General features: G+C 46.1%; 1 protein-coding gene across 1 annotated transcript; it reads right to left on the reverse strand.

Annotated features, from left to right (window-relative positions):
• Nucleotides 1-4,678: 4,678 nt before the first annotated feature.
• Nucleotides 4,679-16,716, reverse strand: ARL6IP1 (ADP ribosylation factor like GTPase 6 interacting protein 1). The gene is made up of 6 exons (XM_066576243.1): nucleotides 16,564-16,716; nucleotides 10,133-10,266; nucleotides 7,789-7,908; nucleotides 6,352-6,469; nucleotides 5,799-5,883; nucleotides 4,679-5,148 (listed from the first exon to the last, which is right to left on the reverse strand). The coding sequence occupies exons 1-6, from the start codon at nucleotides 16,609-16,611 to the stop codon at nucleotides 5,030-5,032; spliced, it is 624 nt and encodes a 207-aa protein (XP_066432340.1). The 5' UTR covers nucleotides 16,612-16,716; the 3' UTR covers nucleotides 4,679-5,029.
• Between the last annotated feature and the right edge of the window lie 2,824 nt (nucleotides 16,717-19,540).

Here is a 19,540-nt window from a genome sequence, read left to right on the forward strand (position 1 = left end):
GATAAACAAGCTCTTGGAGACATGATGGACATTTAAGATTACACCTCTACTTAATGTAATTAAGTACTAACCTAAATGTACAAGCATTTATCAGAGCTTTTCATAGGACACAGAATAGAGGGTACAATTTAGGCCTAAAGCCTCCGGAAACGTATATCAAAGATACATACATATATAAATTAGTATGTTCATAACCCTCACAGCTGGATGCAGCAGTTCCAGCATTTTCATTGATCGGCTCCAAGGATGGAGACAAACATTGGAAATAGACCACAACTGCACAGATGTGAATGGGGCTTAGCATGAACTCCGCTGGAGACCCGCAATCTTACAAGACCATTGCGTTTCATACTTGTACGTATCAATTTAGTCAGCGATTGGTAGATGCTCATGTCACATGCGTTTGATGGCTGGGTCTCTCCAAACAGGACTGTTAGTGCTGATGAATTGCAGCTGCCCTCCTGCACATGACCATGTAGGCACAAGCTCTATGGATACAAATACACATCCCATCAGATCTGTTTGTACAGGAAAGAAGAATACACAAATGTGACCATGCAGAGACATAACTTGAAGCTTCAGGTCCCCAACTCTAATGCTTTATTCATAGTACTGGGCCCCCTATATGGAGAAGAGAGGTCTTATGGGCCTCCTAAGGCTCCTGGGCCCGGGTGCAACCGCATCCTCTGCATCCCCTATAGTTATGCCAGTGTGACCATTTATACAATCCATTAGGGTTGTATACTGCATGCAGTTACTAGATTTGGCCAGTAGATGTCTCACTAATATGCTTTTTAGGAGTATTCCACATCTAATAATCTTCTCATTTGTCCATGTAATTTTATTTAGTCTTTCAGATTTGAATTAAACAATTAGAATAATGTTCTTCTTCTAGCACCCTGTTGTACCGCCTCTAGTTTGGATATAAGATGTGACATGGGCGGGCATTGAGGCTCTAGTACCCTGTTGTACTGCCTCTAGCTTGGATACAAGATGTGATAGGGGCAGGCATTGAGGCTCTAGTACCCTGTTGTACCACCTCTAGCTTGGGTGCAAGATGTGATATAGATGGGCAAGGAGGCTCTAGTACCCTGTTGGGCTTGGATACATGTGCTACGGAGGGAATGGAGGCTCCAGTACCCTGTCGTCTCTAGCTTGGATACATGATGTGATACAGGTGGACATGGAGTCTCTAGTACCCTGTTGTACCACCGCTAGTTTGGATACAAGATGTGATATGGGCAGGCATGGAGGCTATAGCACCCTGTTGTACCGCCCCTAGCTTGGATACAAGATGTGATACGGGTGGGCATGGAGGCTCTAGTACCCTGTTGAGTGCCTTTAGCTTGGATACAAGATGTGATATGGGCAGGTTTGGATGCATACTAGTTCTGCGTGACATCCTGCAGCATATCAGTCCACATTTGCAGTAACTGATCTTCTAGATTGTGCAAGCTCATAGGCTGTCAAAGTTGCCATCTCAGATGGTCCCATACATGTTCTATTGCTTATAAATCTGGCGACCGGGCAGCCATGGAAGTGCGACAATGTTGTAGGGACATTCCTGTGACCCCCTTGTGTGTGCGGCCGAGCATTATCCTGCTGGAAGATCCCTCCTGGAAGCTGCCATGAGAGGACATGTGGCTGCAGGATGTCCTGAACATACTGCTGAGCTGTCATTGTCCATCATACCACTACTAGGGGTGACCGACTGTTATATGTGATGACCTGGAAATGGTTTCAGCAGACACAGGGCTGGTAATTACGGTGCCACCTGGCTCTGGATGGTGGACAAAAATATTTGGAGCTGCTGGTGCTTGTTGGATAATCAGATTATCCTCTCCATTGGTGGTCTGTTGAAGATCCTGAGCCCTATCACCTTGTGTACCCTCATTCATCTACTGGTCCCAACACTAACAGTCTAGTCAGATCGGCCCGGTGGCGGACCATCCAGCTTCTCACATCCCAATAATGCGCCCCTCTCAGACTCTGGTAATGGGGTGAAATCTCTTCTCTGCGTCGTAGAGGCGTCTAGTGGTCAACAAGCTCCGAGTTGTGGTTCACATTTTGTCTTCATTTAACCCTTTCCAATCCAATTTCCCTACCCCCTGCACACTCCCCAGCTCTTATTTTTGGTGGTAAAGCACGATGTGGATACCTTGGAATTACACAACAAACATAAAAATGTCAGGATTTTAGCAGCAATTTTGAAAATTACACTGAGTGTTTCACGTCAGGAAGATTAGTAATCTTGTAAATGTATATTGGTCTACCATACATTTATATAAGACATTATTAATTTCTATGTTCAACCCGTTTAGGACCAGCCACAGTAAATTTATGACAGCTGGTCCTAGGCTTAGAGCACTGCCGATAGTAAAATTACGGTGCTGCTCTAATTCTCCTGCCTCTGCCAGCAGTCAGAGGCAGGAACGGGTTATCAGCTGATAACCCGGAGCAGAAGGCAGGAGGGGTTTTTAACCCTTCCTGCCTTCTGCTTCCCTGATATATATATGGGCAAAGTGAAAGTAAGATGTTCTTTCACTACGGGAGCCTCGGGGGGGGGGGGGGGAATCCCTGCTACTGCAGAGCTGGAGGGTCAGACTAGACCCTGGCAGCTCTGCAGGTGACTAATGTCCCTATAGGGGTTGCTTTCCCCTATAACTAGGGCTCCTATGGACTCCCTAGCTATAGTGGGAGAGTGTCAAAGAAAAAAAAGTGAATGTCCCCAGAGGTCTTATAGGACATAGTAAAAGAAACACAATTACATAAGTAAAACAAAATAACAGAATAAAAGCAATACATACAAAAGAGAACACCACAAAGCAGACGCCAACAAAAACCATCACCGTATGCGCCCTGTAAACCAAAACCATACATGCTATATATATATCAAAACGTCCGAAACAAAAATAGGAGGAACCCATTCCCATTTCTTTTAGTGTAAATATAAAAATTTTTTAAAAATTATAAAATGTTAAACGTTTAGCTTTTTGCCCCCAATTAAAAAAATAAATAAAAATGGAAAACCACCACATGGGTAAAATCCCTAAAAAGTGTCTGGTCCTTAAGGGGTTAAGGATACAGATATCTAATCCAGTGCCATAGACAGGCACCCTATAACTGCCGCATGTTTATACCACTATGCAGTACAACTCTGATGTTGTAGGCTGTTCTGCATAACAGCATATTGATTGTGTCATACCAAAAGGGTCTGAATACTTTGTCCATGCAAAAGTTCTAAGAGAAAAAAAAAAGTTAACATTCTGGTCTTGGTCATTATGCAGGTATTGAGCACAGAATGATGGGCAACACTTCAATTTGCACAAGGTGACATGGTCTGAAGGCTAAATACATTGTACAGGTTTCTTAACATGTGATGAGCCAAGACTGAAACTGTTGGTACATTGGAAAAGTATTACACTTTGTTGATTATGTTCCCTTTATGTGAAGCCACATTCAACGTCTGCTCCAGGCAGTGTTGAGCTGCAGCGTATGCAAGTCCCTGGAAGATCCAGCCAATCGTGCACAATAGACTACAGGAGGTAGTGCTTTCCATCTCCCAACATACATTTGCATTTACTGTACATACTTTACAGTGGATTCATTGCAGCAAGAATGGAGAAAAGCCATCTGCCACATATGAATGAGCCATGCACACATTAGTTACACATGCAATGTTTGCACCTGTATTGTAGAACAGGCAGATTCTGGCAGTCCATAATTCCAGACCTCAACTCTATAGATCGCCGTTTGTTTGGCCCAGGACTTGAATACTAAGCAAGAATCCCAATTGAGACATGTCTGATGGGTGAAGTTATCACTTCTAGAACCAAACCTATGAGGTGGCTGCTGGACACTGCATTGAGGTGAAGAAAGGGAGATGTGGCCACACGTGCAACTTTCCACTCAGGGTCTTATTTTCAGGGGATATCTTAATACTTACCTAGCAGGCACGGTCCAGGTCCCTCCTTCTGGTCTGCAAAGTTCCTTACCTCTGCTGGGCTTCCTGCACTCCTCTGCCGCTGCCACATCACTTCCTGGTTGCAGTGTACATAAATCCTGCCTCCAGGAAGCAATGGCTCCGATTGGCCAGTGAGCGCTGCTCTCAGCCAATCACAGCTGTCACGTTGGTTCAGTGCTTGCCATTCTGAGCCAGCGCTTCTTGGAGGCAGGATTTATGAATGCTGAAACCAGGAAGTGATGTTCTGTTGGCAGCCGAGGAGTGCAGGAAGTCCAGTGGAGCTATGGAACTCAGCACACCAGTGGGGGGGACCTGGACCATTTTATAAGTCAGGGTAGGGCTCATTTTCAGGGTAGGTCTTATATTTGAGGAAACATGGTAGTAAAGAGTGGCAAAAACTCTACATATATGATAACCTATCCACCTGGATGGATTGTCTAGCTGTCACCTCATTGGGTGGGACAGGGGAACCCCATTCTAGAAATAGATGTCTCAACCTATCAGACATAAGTGTCCAAAACCAGAATACCTCTCATACCACTTGTTACCAGCTACTCAAACATTAAAGTGTACATGGGCAGAATAATGCAGACCAGACTACTAAAAAGGCTTACTATGCCTAGTTTACATGTTTGATTATGTACTGATAAGTATCTATTGTACCATGCAAGCCCTTCTTTTCCTAAAGCCTGTGAGAAAACAAGAACCCAACGCTTCTAGGAGTAGTCTACATTTTATTACATCCATTAAACAGAAGACACATTTTTACTCTGCAGGGTAAGGAAAGCAAAAAAATCATCACACAAGACACATGGAAATAGTGAATATTTACAACAGTGAAAAACATTTAAAAGTGGTAAAGAAACACAGGAGACGGAGAGGAGACAGCACTCGGGGGTGAAGACTCTTCATACTTGAGAGGTTGGAGTTTCAGTGCAACACAGATACAGCATTGGCAGTTATTGGGGAACTTAATGGTAACATTAAGGTCAGACACGTCTTGTAGCCCCCAACAAACAAATAAAATGCTCCCATGGAAGTTTTAGTTTTGTATCTAGTAGTAGGTTATTCATTTTTCTTCTCTTTTTGCTTGAGCAGTTTGTTTATTTCACGCTTTCCCATTCCAACAAACTTTGTGATGACTCCATGTTTGTTGAGGCCAGGCAGCAATAGCACAAAACTCACTGTGAGAAGAAAGAAAAAGACATAATTAGTTATATAGTACAATTCTCATTATATAATAGAAAAGCCTAGTCTCCAAACATCAAAACTTTATTATGCTAGATATGTCAGACAGACATCAGATTAGGCATCACAGTAAAGTAACCCTCACTTGTGGTAAATACAGCATGTCATTTTGTGAAGGGGTTAATACAAGAAAAAAAAAAGGCATAATAGTGTAGAGTAGATTTAAAGAGGTTGTCTAGTTGTAAACTGATGGCTTATCTTTAGGATAGGTCATCAGCAGTAGATGGGTGGTGGTCCATCGCCCAGGACTCCCATCAATCAGCTGTTCATCAGGCTGGTGCACAGGAAGCAAACAGCTCAATTCTTACTGCAGTGGCCAGGCTTGGTATTGTAGGGCAAGTTTCCACTGAAATTAATGGAAATGTTGCCTGCAATAAGAACAGAGCTTTCTGCTGAAATCAACTGAATGCACAAGCAGGCCGAACTAGTGCACAGCTGATTGGCAGGGGTCCTGGATGACGAATTCCTGCCCATCAACTACTAATGAGCTATCTAGCGGAAAGGCTATCAGTTGTTTACAGCTGGATAATCCTTTAATTTCTGCATTTTCTGGGATGGCAGCAATTACATTGATAGGAACACTTACCAATAACATATGTGAGGAAGAGGTTGTGAACCTGCTGGCCGACCCAAGCAACGACAGCAAGAGCTGTGATCATCGACATGAAGTACTAGACGAAGAGAAACATTAACTCACTAACTGAAGCTCACATATCACAACAGAGTACAAGGGACAAACATGAATAGCTGCTTTAAGGTGGAGCCTTAGAGTACTAAAAAACACAAGAGTGAAGATCCCTTCCAACTGCCCACCTCCATTCACTGATTTTTTTTTTGGCCAATCGTCATATCGTCTAAGGCCACTCACATCTATTTACCATAGCGGTAATCATGTTATAATGCGCCCATTGATTTGAATGGGGCCTTGTGCAGACATGCGCTCAATCGTGGTGCTTTCCAGTGCTGTCTACTCTATCTTTCCATGTTTAGCCCCACATCACAATGGTGGGGTGCGCTAAAACCCGCTGCAACTAATAATGAAAGTAAAACCGTGGCAAGATATTGCAATTGTATTCATGGCATTTTGCCTAAAAGTGCCCTTAGAAAGCAACTAATTATTAAAAGGCTAACAATCCTACCATCTTGGGCTTCTCTTCCTTCAGGACAAACAGACGTTTCCACCAGCCGATGATCCTCCTCCGGGTCTTCACGAGGTTGCTGCATATCTCATGCAGTCTTTGCTGCTGCTCGGTGGTCCTGTACAAGGGAAAGGGGCAGTTTATTCTCAAGCCTGCTGAAGTCTATGGCAGGGGGTGTTCACACATAGCCCATTTGATGCAGATTGTCACTGATCTGCAGCATTTCACCTTTTCAATTGAGCTCAAGTTTATGGGATAAAGTCTGCTGAAGACATGCACCAAAAGCTACAGCAAATCAGCCATGTGTGAACTTACTATACAAGCCGAACATATGCATGGGGAGAGACAAACAAAGAATATATAGTAAAGTTGCAATACGGCGGTGAACATGTTTTAACCGTTTAAGTGTTGAGAATTACATTTTCTCAATACAGAGACACTAGTTGAAGAGGCAGAAAAAAAAAAATTCCCTTTTAAATACGGTTCTTTATGGGGTGTTGGATCCACAAGTCATCATATATACAAACCCTACACCCAAATGCTGTGTATACAAAGCTTTCCCAGAAGCCTGAAGTGCCTTATACCTGTATGCAGTATATCTCTAAGCCAGCGGCAGAAGATGCACAAGGCAACAATATAAAGCCCATGTGAATGGGCACGCATGGAGTTCTGTGCAGACAGAAGGGCAACTCTTCAATTAGTCCCAGTGAAGATCTGCAAGTTTGAAGTCTACAGCGGCAGATATTCTGCTTTTAGATCCATCAAACATCACCAAATCGGCAACTCACATGAACGCTGCAGACCCCTCATTTTGACAATCAATGGGAGGGTCTGAGAGTGAAACCCACCAAACAGACAATCTACATTACAGGCTTCTGTGACTTATGTTACAGTCTAGAGCTCCTACACCTTCCCTCTTTGGATCAGGCACCTCACTAATTGTGAGGACCGACCAAGAAAACTAGACAAGGCTGAAAGGTGCCACCAATGTAAACATTAAAAGTCATCCAACTGATCAAGAGTGTCCCAATTCTGCTGATATTGTCAAAAATAATGTAATGGCCACTTGGTTATGTGGTACACAGACCCAACTAAAGGTTAGATGTTCTAGAATGACAGCAGCTTTTATAGTGGCACCTCTGGCCGGGAGGGGGGGGGGGGGGGGGGGGAATGGTGAAAAATTGGGAACTTATTCCACTGACTCAGTACATTTCAAGTCATTCTTCTATAAAGAGAATACATCAGCTTCTCCTAACATATCTGCTTTATTAACTACTTGTATGTCACATAAAATACCCAGAGTGCCAATAGGTCCTCCTTCCAGTTCAGGGTAGTCATTGTACCCATGGGTATCAACATGTGCCATCTGGTAACTTACTGCAACACCTCATATGCCATATCTGACCTAGACCACATGCTATCATAGAAGGTACTAACCATGTGTTGGAGCCAAATATTCTGGGGGCCAGTGTTGGAACAAGATAGTCAGCCAGGCACAGACACATGATGAAGCAAGAGACCCCAGACAGAACCGATGGATCCAGGTAATAGATCATCCTGCAGGGGAAGAAGAACTACATTATAGCAGAATTACCAACTTTCCTCAAAGCAGAATCATTTTCTTTACTCAGCAGTCAGTGGAGGTCATGACAAATGTCTAACTAGGTCTCTACACATATGTAACGCTGCATGTACATGGGTGAGCGTGCCAATCAATCACACCCGGAAACCTGAGATTTTCAGCAATTGTGACAAGTTTTGGTTTAAAGATGCATCCCTGTACCTGTGAAGATGTCCCCAGGTGTGGGTTCAGCCACTCTGAGGCAAAGACAGCACAGGGCTCTTCATCAAAATGGAGACGTCAACGTCACGATAGATACAGCCCAGTGTCATTGCTTAAGCCTTGTCCAAAGAGTTTGATCAGAGGGGGGCCCACAGAGCCCCTCACCAACCATGAGGATGAAGCGACAGTAAGGCATGCAGGCTGCCACTCCAGTCATCTCTACGAGACTGCCAGGAACAACTCAACTTGTACTTGTCTCAAAGAGAACCAGAGTGACAGCAGGCATCATCCACCACTCCATTCATACAGGGAGATGAAGACCACCATTTTCATGATCTGTGGGGGTCCCAGAAGTCGGACTACCTGCTAGACACTACAGTATATGGAGCAAAATGTTTTTTCCTCAGCTTTCTCTGCCATTTCCAACCCATTTTAGCAAAAAAAAAGCCCACACACACGATGGCAGATTTAACAGGTTAACTGCAATAAATGCTATGGAGGTCTGAGCTGAGGTGGCACACTGCTCCTGCTACAAGTGTTCCTCCGCTGAGAAATGCCTAGTTCATCGGGGGCTGGATAGCCGTTCTACCAAAGGGAACATCTGTATGTAGTTTATCTCCATATGAATGGTGGCTTCTTCTTCGGAGTCCAAAAACATACTGATTGTCATTTAAAAGGGCCACCCCATGGAAACCATCATTCATTATCCAACTAGTCCCCTGATGTAAGCAAGTCAGCTAGTGTTACTTTGGTATTCTTCTCTGACTATTGCTGGCATCCTTCTCAGATGGGTCATATGATTGCGTTGTGACCTCCTCAGAATTGCTAGTTTCTGTTCCCTTCAGGAGTCATTACTTGAGTCACCTAAATTCCTGTATAATGAAACTGCATGGACTTTACCACACAGCCTCTTCACATTTGGGGAGGGGGAATGCCATCACACTTCATTATTTCACACAGATAGTGATTATAACAGCTCATCCCTGACTGTATATTTATGACTTAGCTTATTTAGGTGAATATACAACACAATGATAATCACACTATCCCCAGCAGGCAGAGCTGGTACTGCCTCTAGCTGGTAAGGCAATGCGGTATTGATGCATTATGGGATTGATAGTTTTCCCTGCTTTCTCTTCCGCTGTGCTAACAATCAAGATGGGGTCTGATAAAGATCAGGAGGCTGCACTGCATGGAAGTGGCTGCAATTTACATTGAAGATGTTCAGAGTGACAGACTATTAGATGGTGGGGTTTGGAGCAGTAATGGAAAAGTTCGCTTGCTGTAGTAGTCGGTTAACCCTTGTACGACCCAGTGTGTAGGGATGAGACAGGGAAACTTGGACTGGCAAGTACAGTGCTGCAGAACATGTAGGCACTATAGGGGCAGATCCAGGAAGTGCTATACATACCCTAAGCTATAGATTTAAAGTTAGCAAGTCACTTCCCCTACACAATAAGAATAGATATGAACACATTAAGCTCTCTTTAAACAATAATCGTTCAGCTTAGACACCGGCCCACAACTAACAAGAATTGGACACTTCTCATTGGTTGTTCAGTTTCAGTCTGAATAAAAATAGGCACCAGCTCGGGCGCTTACGGTGCCGTTTTAATACTCTATTGTTCAGTGTGTCTCATATTCAATTCCCAGTCATTGTTACAAGGCTTGTATAAAGAGTCTAACATTGACTTGCAGGAATGCTGCCTTCCAATAGGTGGCACTGTGGAGGCATTGTTCCATCTCCCTTATTTGCATATTACCCAGAGGAGCATGAAAGACCTTATAAGTCTCCTCACTCGCCATCCAGGAAAAAGTTAGCGTTCCTGACCCACATAGGAATGTGACACACCGAATAAGTGCCTGAGGACAGTATAAACAGGCTGCGTGAACAAACCGAATTGTGAGATTCTCGGCTCGTGTAGAAGGGCCATTATGTTAACCTTACATCTCATCAACTATGACAAGTCAATTTGAACCCTTCATACATTCACTTACAGGAATATGAAGGACACTGCCCCCATTATAGCTGCTGGAAACCAAGGCTTCTCCCAGCGAAGGGTACGGTCAGCAAGCAGAACCACCTCACCCCATCCTTGGAAGTGCTCCTCGAGACTGGCAGTCTCTGCCGCCTGCAATAAAGACCATATCATTATGAACATTACAGGAGATACACAATATTTCAATGACGTCTAAGGACAATCTGCTGTAAGCCACCAGGTTACCTTCATCCATGAGCCAGCTGTGGTAAAGAGCCACTTACTGTCAGGGGGCATTATACCCCATGTAATCAAACTAGTTCACCCAGGACCCATCGGGGGGCTACCCCATAACAATGGGGCATTACAGATGTAATGGGGAGCCATGGGGGAGACTAGAAAAAATATTAAGAGCTGTCCAGGTTTGAGCTAGTGAGGACCTTATACAAGTAGACCATCGGTTAAAGTCAGGGGTCCGCTTCTTGGGACAACCCCTTTAAGAGGCATGCTTTGGAGACACTATATTGTATGAAGAGCAAGTCCAACACAGGAAGTACTTTGGACAATAGAAAGATTACCTACAGCCCCCTCCATTACCATGCTACTGGGGTGCAGTTCTTCCAGTGATATTAGCTGGGACTAGTCATGCCGCAACCATGTTTCCTTGCAGATACACTGGTGTTACAGGTGGGTCACACCAGTTTCAGGTTGTAGGCACCAAGTATGGCACCACATGGGCTCTATTGAAAACAGGGTCGGTCTTTATATAGGGGCAGTGATGTACTTAGAAGTAGGGTCAGGTGTCCCCAGGATTGGCTGCACAGGACTGATGGCAAGCCGCAGGAGCTACCGGCCAGCATGGAGCAGCTAGTAAGCTCTGCTACAGCTGTTGATCCCTATTGGGTGGTAACCTGCTGCCCCGTCATCAGGACCTGCCAGAAGCACACCAGGCTGGGCACAATCACATCAACTACCTTCATGTGTCCCATATATTTGGTTCATCCCATTGAGTACACAGCACAATATTTTGTGCCCTTTTTGTTAATTGAGCAGACACGTCACATACTAGTGTGCCCAGAGATCTCCTTGAGTTTTATTTTTAGTGTTTCAGTATATGAAAAACTGCTTAAAAAGGAATGTCTAAGGGCAACCACTGCCTACATGAAAGTCTATGGCCCGACCAGAGCTTGGCCATCCATACATCACATGGGTAGACTAGTCACATCTGTGCTAGGGATTCAGTTTTCCTGCTCCATTAAGAGATGGATCCCTTTATCCAGGGGATTCCATGTTCCTGTTCCCATAACTGAACCAAACGGACCCAGTGACTATAATGGGGTCTGATAAGGGGTTAAATTGAACCTAAGGACCAGGCTGTTTTGTACCTTAAGGACCAGACACTTTCTAGGGATTTTACCCATGTGGTGGTTTTACTGCCCCATTTTTTTCCCCTTGAGCTACCAAACTTATTTCTGCTGCGTTATGCTAAACTAAATTATGGGAACGGGTCCCTCATTTTGATATATAATGTGTGGTTTCGATTATAGGGCGCTTATAGCGACTGGTTTGGTTGGTATCAGCTTTGGGTTATTTTCTTTATGTATACATTTTTATTTTAGGGCTTATTCAGACGACCGTATATCGGCCGGGTATTCACACCGGCCGATAAACGGCGTCCCTCTCTGCAGGGACTATTTGCAATTAGGAGGCAGGGCTAAGTTTCAGGACTTAGCTCCACCCTGTCCCATCCCCTCCCATTGCAAATAGTGGCGAGGGGCAGAGGGGGTGAGGAGGTGGGAGCTCAGAGCACTGCTCCCAGCTCTTCCAGCCTCCTCCCCCTGCAGAAAGGGACGCCGTATATCAGCCAGTGTGAATATCCGGCCGATATACGGTCGTCTGAATAAGCCCTTATTCTGTAATTTTGTTTTACTTATGCTTTTTTTTTTTTACTATCCATGTCCCCCATGACCTCATAAGATTTTTTTTTATTTGACACTTTCCCACTGTAGCTGTGGCATCCATAGGAGCCCCACTTACAGGGAAAACATCCCCTGTAGTGACAAAAGACACTGGCAGAGCTGATCAGGGTCTGCTAGGACTCTGTAGCTCTGCTGTGCCAGGAAATCCCAGCAGTCATGTGACTGCCAGCTGGTGTAGTGGAAGTTATACTTTCACTTTTTAATACATAGCGCTCATTTAGCACTGTGTACTTGGAGAAGGCAGAAAGGGTTAAAAAACTCCTGCCTTCTCCTCTGGGTCATTGGCTGTGACTAACAGCTGACAACCCTTTCTGCTTCTGATTGCAGGAGCAGAGGCTTTAAACCCCCACTGTATTTACTATCAGCTGGGTTTAAAGCCCAGGACCAAGCACTGTAAATTTACTATGCTTGATCCTTAATGGGTTAAAGAGCAGGTTTGCCATGCCAATTACTCACTGCCATGAGCGCAGGTCCACTGTACGACATGGTAGTCACCCAAGTCAAAACTCCTGCTGCAGAAGTCCAAGTAGTGAGTTTTCGGACATACAAGGCTGGTAATGTCGGTGCATTTAGCTGAAGAATGCCATCTGGATTTGTACCAAACCGACCAGAGGGCTTTAGTGTAACTGGCAGGAGAGTCAGAGTGGCATCTACAGTTCGCCGCATCCCAAGAAGCACCACAAATCTCACTCGTCATATTCTAGTAATGCAGACTTGTCCCAGCCGGCCTAATGCAGCCACATCCGCGTTCACAGCTTTACGAGATTCCCGGAGTAATGGAGGGTATTGATCTCACTGGCAGACTAATGCAACGCCCTAAACCACACTGTAATACCCTGTAAGCTCACAAGCACCAGCTGCAGCAAACAAAGGGTTATTCATCATATGATGAAGAGTTGTGCAATTTTCCCCTCATAATTTTCAACATCTCTGCTTGCTGTCATTCAATAAGCCGCCTCATTCTGTACTTCAGTTGAGCCTGCTCACTTACATGGCTCATTACACGAGCACCAGTAGTAAGCAGTTACGTTTCCAATGACAGCAAGCAGAGATCTTGAAAACGGTGACAAATAAAGGATACATTTTTGGACAACGGATACCTTCTGTGCAGGAAGCAGTGTGAAGATGCAGAAACTTTTGTCGTACATGGAAGTGTGATTATATGTAGTATGTGCATGAGTTCTGTATACCGCGTAGAGATGAGGGGGAGGAGACGTGTTGTAGGACCTCCTCGTGCCTCAGAATAAGCCAGAGGACCACTACGATGAAGAAGGAATCACTACTGACCCCATCATTCCATTAGGCTTTCTACGTCATGGTCAGCTTGGTGGTGTTTGCACACGCGCCAGTGTAATCAGTGCAAGGAAGGGCAAGGCTGCTGGCATGGCAAGCAGAACCTCAGGGGGTGCCCATTGTGGAGCTGAAGGTGGGGTCGTTGGCATCTGGACAGTTTTGCCTGTAAACAATCCTGATTGAATTCACAGTTCCATAACTAGTGTTTCATTTAAAGGGATATTCCCATCTGCCATCACTTTGTGATCTCTGGGACCTGAACCCATCCCAAGAAGGCATAGAACTGCTGTAGTTTCCCCTGCAGAGTGTTGCTTCTGACCACCGGTGTTGCCTCACTCCCTTCCAGATCAGTGGGAGTCCAGAGATCATAGAGCGCCGGCATATCCTACAGATATATCATCACTTGATATGATAGGGGTTGGTCATGCATGCACCCCAAGTACCCCTTTAAAATCTGCAACGAACCACAGGGGAGGGGGTGGGCAGGCACGGGCACAACTGGTTGATGAAGCAGAAGTGATACACTTTTATCCATGTTCTTCATTAGACGGTTAGTGTGTAATTGGGTCACAGACTGCTGCGGCGGCTCGGAGGGATCGTTGTCCCAATAGCAGTTACAATGTAACAAAGAATTAACCCTTCATATCCCAGAGACATTTCCTATGTGGTCTACATGAATTCATTCCATGCAGACATCAGACCCCTCCCTCTTGTCCAGGACAAAGCGGTCATCACAGGACTTCTGGGTGTAGCTAGTGAAGCAGGGCGGTGTAGCATCACTAACACTAAGGTGTCTGGGTAATTACCCGTCAGTCCTTCCCTGCCCCGCTTAGTGGCCATCCTATTACGGGGACCCTCAGCGGAGCTCCAGATGTGATGGTTCTTCCGGCCTACTTCCACCGGAGTAGTGTATAATACCCCCGTAGCAATATCACATCCCCCCCAGCAGTACTTCGCTGCCAGCATGTAGCAGCCCAATGTAAACAAGAGGGCATCAAAGTCTATGGCGCAGGGAAATAGCGTGTAAAGACGCATGCACTTGGGTGCAACGCTGTGGTTTACGTGTGAATGCCCCCTAAATCAAGAGCACGGATGCAGCTTGTAGGCCTCCGCCGCACTGCCCCATCAGTCAGGACGGGGGGATTCTACCACATACAGCTCCCCTGCAGAATTCAGGAGTCCTCCATGCGGGTTTGATCCTTCGCGTTGTCTGGGGTATTCCCATCCCGTGACGCGATGACATATGGCTACAAGTCTTATACTGTATGACTGGCAGGGGTCCGGCCGCTGGAAACCTCAATCGCAAAAACCAAGTAGCCGCAGCCGTGTTAAAATGCTGTGTCCACTCCCCAGGTCCACTGGAGCCACCCACTTTAAGGGGGGCTGGAACTACAAGCCCTACCCTGAAAATAAGCCCTAGCAACACCAATTTAACAACAAAAAAAAGGCATGCAATACATTACCTAGCAGGCACCATCCGAGTCCCACCCGCTGGTCTCCGGAGCTCCAGCACTCGTTTCAGTCCTTAGCCGCCGACAGATTGCCTGCCAGTAACGGAGTTCGTAAACCCCGCCTCCAGCAAGCGGTTGCTCTGATTCGTTCTCAAGTGCCGTGGCTGACTCAGAGCAATCGCTTGCTGGAGGTGGAGTTTGAGCCCCATTACCAGCAGGCGACCATCTGTCAGCAACTGAAGCAAGAGCACTGGAACCCTGGAGACCAGCAGGACTGCCTGGACCAAGCCTGCTAGGCAAGTATGATAAGACATTCCCCCCAAAAATAAGACCCAGCACCTCTTTTGGGGCAAAAAGCAATATAAGACAGGGTTTTATTTTCAGGGGAAACCGTAGCAGCTGATGAACTTAAAAATGAGCAAGGGAGCAGGAGCGCTCCAGTATGGGGGTGCAGGTACTCTAGAGTAAGTTGGGCTATCCATGGTCCGTCTGTCTGGGTGGAGGAGTCCTAGCATGTCCTACTCTGGTCTGTACCCATGGACTAAAGCATACACACAGGGGGATCAGTCCGGGACAGCGTCACACCAGCTCCACAGCCCCCTTGGTCTCAGGATTGTTGGGGGGGTTCCAGAGGTCAGACCACCATCAGCGCTGTGACATCATAGCAATACGCCACCTCTTCACAGGCCAGGAGTGACCCAACATACAACCCTGTCATAAGCCATGCAGACACAATAACTAGGGTATAGTCATGGGTCGCAGTAGGTTTGTTTTTTCCTTTCGCATTTTGTATCATATATGATACATATTTCCATAGATTTCTTAACCCCTTAGTGACAGGGTGTTTTGGTCCTACAGGGTCAGACACTTTATGGATTTTGCCCAGGTGGTGGTTTTACTTTTTTTTGCTCCTTTTTAATGTCTTTTTATATCTTTTCACTGGCCGGTTTTCCTTTTCTTGGTTTTATTGGGGGTAAAAAGCTTAAATAGGGAGAAGGGGGGGAGAAAAAAAAAAAAAAAAAAAACCACACAGGAAAAACCATCCCCTGTAATGGCAATAGGCACTGGCAGAGCTGATCAGGGTCTGATAGGACCCTGCAGCTCTGCTATAACAGAAGACTCCTGGCAGTCACATACTTCGAAATGAGAATACATAGCAGTCATTGAGCGCTATGCAGCATGGAAAGGCAGAAGTGGTTAAAAGCAGCTACTCCTTTCTCCTCCGGGTGCTCAGCTGTGTTTGACACCTGAGGACCCAACCAGGAGCAGAGAGTTTAATCCATACTTCTGCTAGCAGCTCAGATTAAAGCCCAGAACCAAGCGCCGTATATTTACCACTTCTCTACTGCATGGTGTAACAGATATGAGACGCTCCATGGTATTACTACGTGCTCCACTAGATGGCATAGGCGGTCAGGTGCAGATTATAATAAAATATCATTTTTGACAATTTTTTGGGAAGCTGAGGCAATAAAGGGTTAAGCTCTCCGTAGTTTGTGGCAGGTATGCCCTGGACTACAAACCAAGGCCCGGCTGGCACTGTCCGCGGGTGGCATCGTGCCCATCACTCCAGCTGCTAAGCCCAGGAAGCTGCCCGTGGACGACGGCACACGGGGAGACATGGCCGTCATAGGCGGCAGCTAATCCTCCGTGTGCAGCAGAGTAGGAGGGAGGACCAGTCCCCGCAGCCATGACGGCAGCCCAGGCCAGGCCCCTCCCGCACTCACCAGCAGGTTGACGCTCCTGTTATCCGCCGGCTCCGCCATTGTCCTCATCCCCGTCACACTGATCTCACAACCTGCGGCTTCTCTCGCCCGAGCCGGACATAAATAGCTGCTTCCGCCAGGCAGCTCAGGCGCATGCGTGCTGTGATTGGCCCACTCGAGCGTAAACCGTCGCCATGACAGCCAATCAGCGCGCTCCGTCCAATAACAGGCAGTTTCCAATTTAAATACGAGGCGTGGCCAGTGCGGTGACGTCATCGACGTCCTGCCTGAAGTGCGGTCACTGCTCTAAGCCGGCATGATGTCATCTTGGTTGCACGGGAAGAATACGGCATTATTTGAAATAGTGTCACAAAGAGAGCAGATGGCCGGGAATTACTGCTGCATCTCATTACTAGGAGCCATGCTAGGGAAGTGCTTGTATTCACCGTGGCTGGAGACTCCCATCCAGCTACATTATGAGCTAAGGTCCATACAATACGGATATCCTCATTATATATATATATTTTTTCTTTGTTTTTTTCTTATTTATCTATTTTAAATACTGGATTTTGATGGTTAAATATCTACTGTATGGACCTTAATTCATAACGCAGCTAGATGAGAGTCAGAGTCTCTAGCCACGATGAATACAGGCTCATTTTATATATATATATATATATATATAACTCAAAACCTACAACCACCCCATTCCTTAGAAGTAAAATACATATTTCGCAGTGACAGCTCTGGGCCACTCCAACATTGCATAACTAGTAATTACTGCATACATTATAAGAGGTTTGACAGGCAGGACGCCACATAAAAACGTGACACCTCAAGGAAATTTCTAGAAGCAATGATCTGCACAATATATTTTATCCTCTTAAAGGGGTTGTCCCGCGCCGAAACGGGTTTGTTTTTTTTTTCAACCCCCCCCCCGTTCGGCGCGAGACAACCCCGATGCAGGGACGTAAAAAAAAAACCGCTCAGCGCTTACCTTAATCCCCGCGCTCCGGTGACTTCTATACTTACCGGTGAAGATGGCCGCCGGGATCCTCTTCCTCCGTGGACCGCAGCTCTTCTGTGCGGTCCATTGCCGATTCCAGCCTCCTGATTGGCTGGAATCGGCACGTGACGGGGCGGAGCTACACGGAGGCGGCATTCTGCACGAGCGGCCCCATTGAAGACAGGAGAAGACCCGGACTGCGCAAGCGCGGCTAATTTGGCCATCGGAGGCCGAAAATTAGTCGGCACCATGGAGACGAGGACGCTAGCAACGGAGCAGGTAAGTATAAAACTTTTGATAACTTCTGTATGGCTCATAATTAATGCACAATGTACATTACAAAGTGCATTAATATGGCCATACAGAAGTGTATAGACCCACTTGCTGCCGCGGGACAACCCCTTTAAGGCTGGGTTCACACTAGGCGTATTCCCGTCGGAAATCCCGCGGTTTGACCGCAGCCGAAACCGCGAGATTTCCGACGGGAGAACCGCCACGGAAAAACCCACGGCGGCTTTGAAGCGGCCCGGCCGCTCGCTCTTCCGCTGCGGCCGGCGCTCCCATAGAGGAGAGCGCGGCCGCGGCGGAAGTAAACAATAAATACACATGCTGCATCTTTTGAAACCGCAGCAGCCGCGGTTTCAGCCGGACTTATCGCAGCGGATTGGCCGTCCCGTGTGGACGAGATTTCTGAGAAATCTCGTCCACATGGCTGGCTAATCACGAGATTAGCGGCCGCGGGCGGACTTGCCGCGGCAAAACCGCGGCAAATCCGCCCTGTGTGAACCCATGCTAAGGATGCTGTCCTTTTTTTTAATTTTTGGTTTTTCCTCCCCACTTTCAAAAAACCCTAACTCTTATTTTCCCACCTTTGCGACACAAGTTGCATTTTTCAATGGAACTCCATATTATGCCATATAATGTACTGAAAAACATAGAAAAAGGAGTAAAATGGAAAAAAAAAGAAAATTTAGTGGCCCTTGTAGTAATAATGGCTCTAGTAGTAATAGCGGTCCTAGTAGTAATTGTTACGTCTTCCACACCCACTAACTGGTGAACTCAGACAGAACCACAGAACTGCAAAACCGACTTCATACTCGCAGATGGACATAAACCAACGACTGCCAAGCACTCAAAACACACACCTGCATACCTGCACACATAGCCTGATGGAATAACTATAGGATGTACGAGGTTTTAGCTCATATTTTAGCCAAGATACTGAAGCCCGTGAGCCCACATCAAGGCTCCTCGCTATCTCGCGGGTCCCTACTCTAACGAGACAACTATCCCTAGGAAACTTGCCTGCATGCGGAGCAAACGTCCCGACAGAGATGACCCCGCGCTGGAACCTAGGGACCTACCTCGTTCTAGATGATAAAGGACCCACAGCAAGACAGTTCACACCACATGTACAGAAACCTGCACAGACAAACAGGGGAAAGCTCAGCAGCCTCTAGCAGAGGAGCTGGTATATATGAGCACCAGATCTGGGGGATTAGCTAGCTGGAGCAATCCACACCCAGCCAGCTCAATCATTCCATACCTGGGGGGCTGTACGGCTGGAAACCTGAGTAGTACCACACATTTACCTCAAAATGGTACCAATAAAAATGACAGCTTTTTCCATAAAAAGCGAACCCTCATTCAGCTCTGTCAACAATTTTTTAAAAATTTGTTTCCTATTGTGCAAAATTGGTAAGGCACAAAAAAAATCTTTATAAATGTAGTATCATTGTAATCGTACAGACCTGGGTAATACGATGGAGTGAATTACCTATGTGATGGACTGCTTACTAGAGACAGGTTGCACCTTACAAAGACAGGTAAATATATGTTTGGCAGGCGTCTTGCTACGCTCATCAGGAGAGTTTTAACCCCTTCCCTCTCCATGACGTATAGGTACATCATGGAGCGGCGGGGTATGTATAAAGAGAGGTTGCGTGGCAACCTCTCTTCATACAGCACGGGCGTCAGATGTTTATAACAGCT

Source organism: Eleutherodactylus coqui, chromosome 8 (genome assembly GCF_035609145.1).
Source record: "Eleutherodactylus coqui strain aEleCoq1 chromosome 8, aEleCoq1.hap1, whole genome shotgun sequence".
Lineage (NCBI taxonomy): Eukaryota > Metazoa > Chordata > Amphibia > Anura > Eleutherodactylidae > Eleutherodactylus > Eleutherodactylus coqui.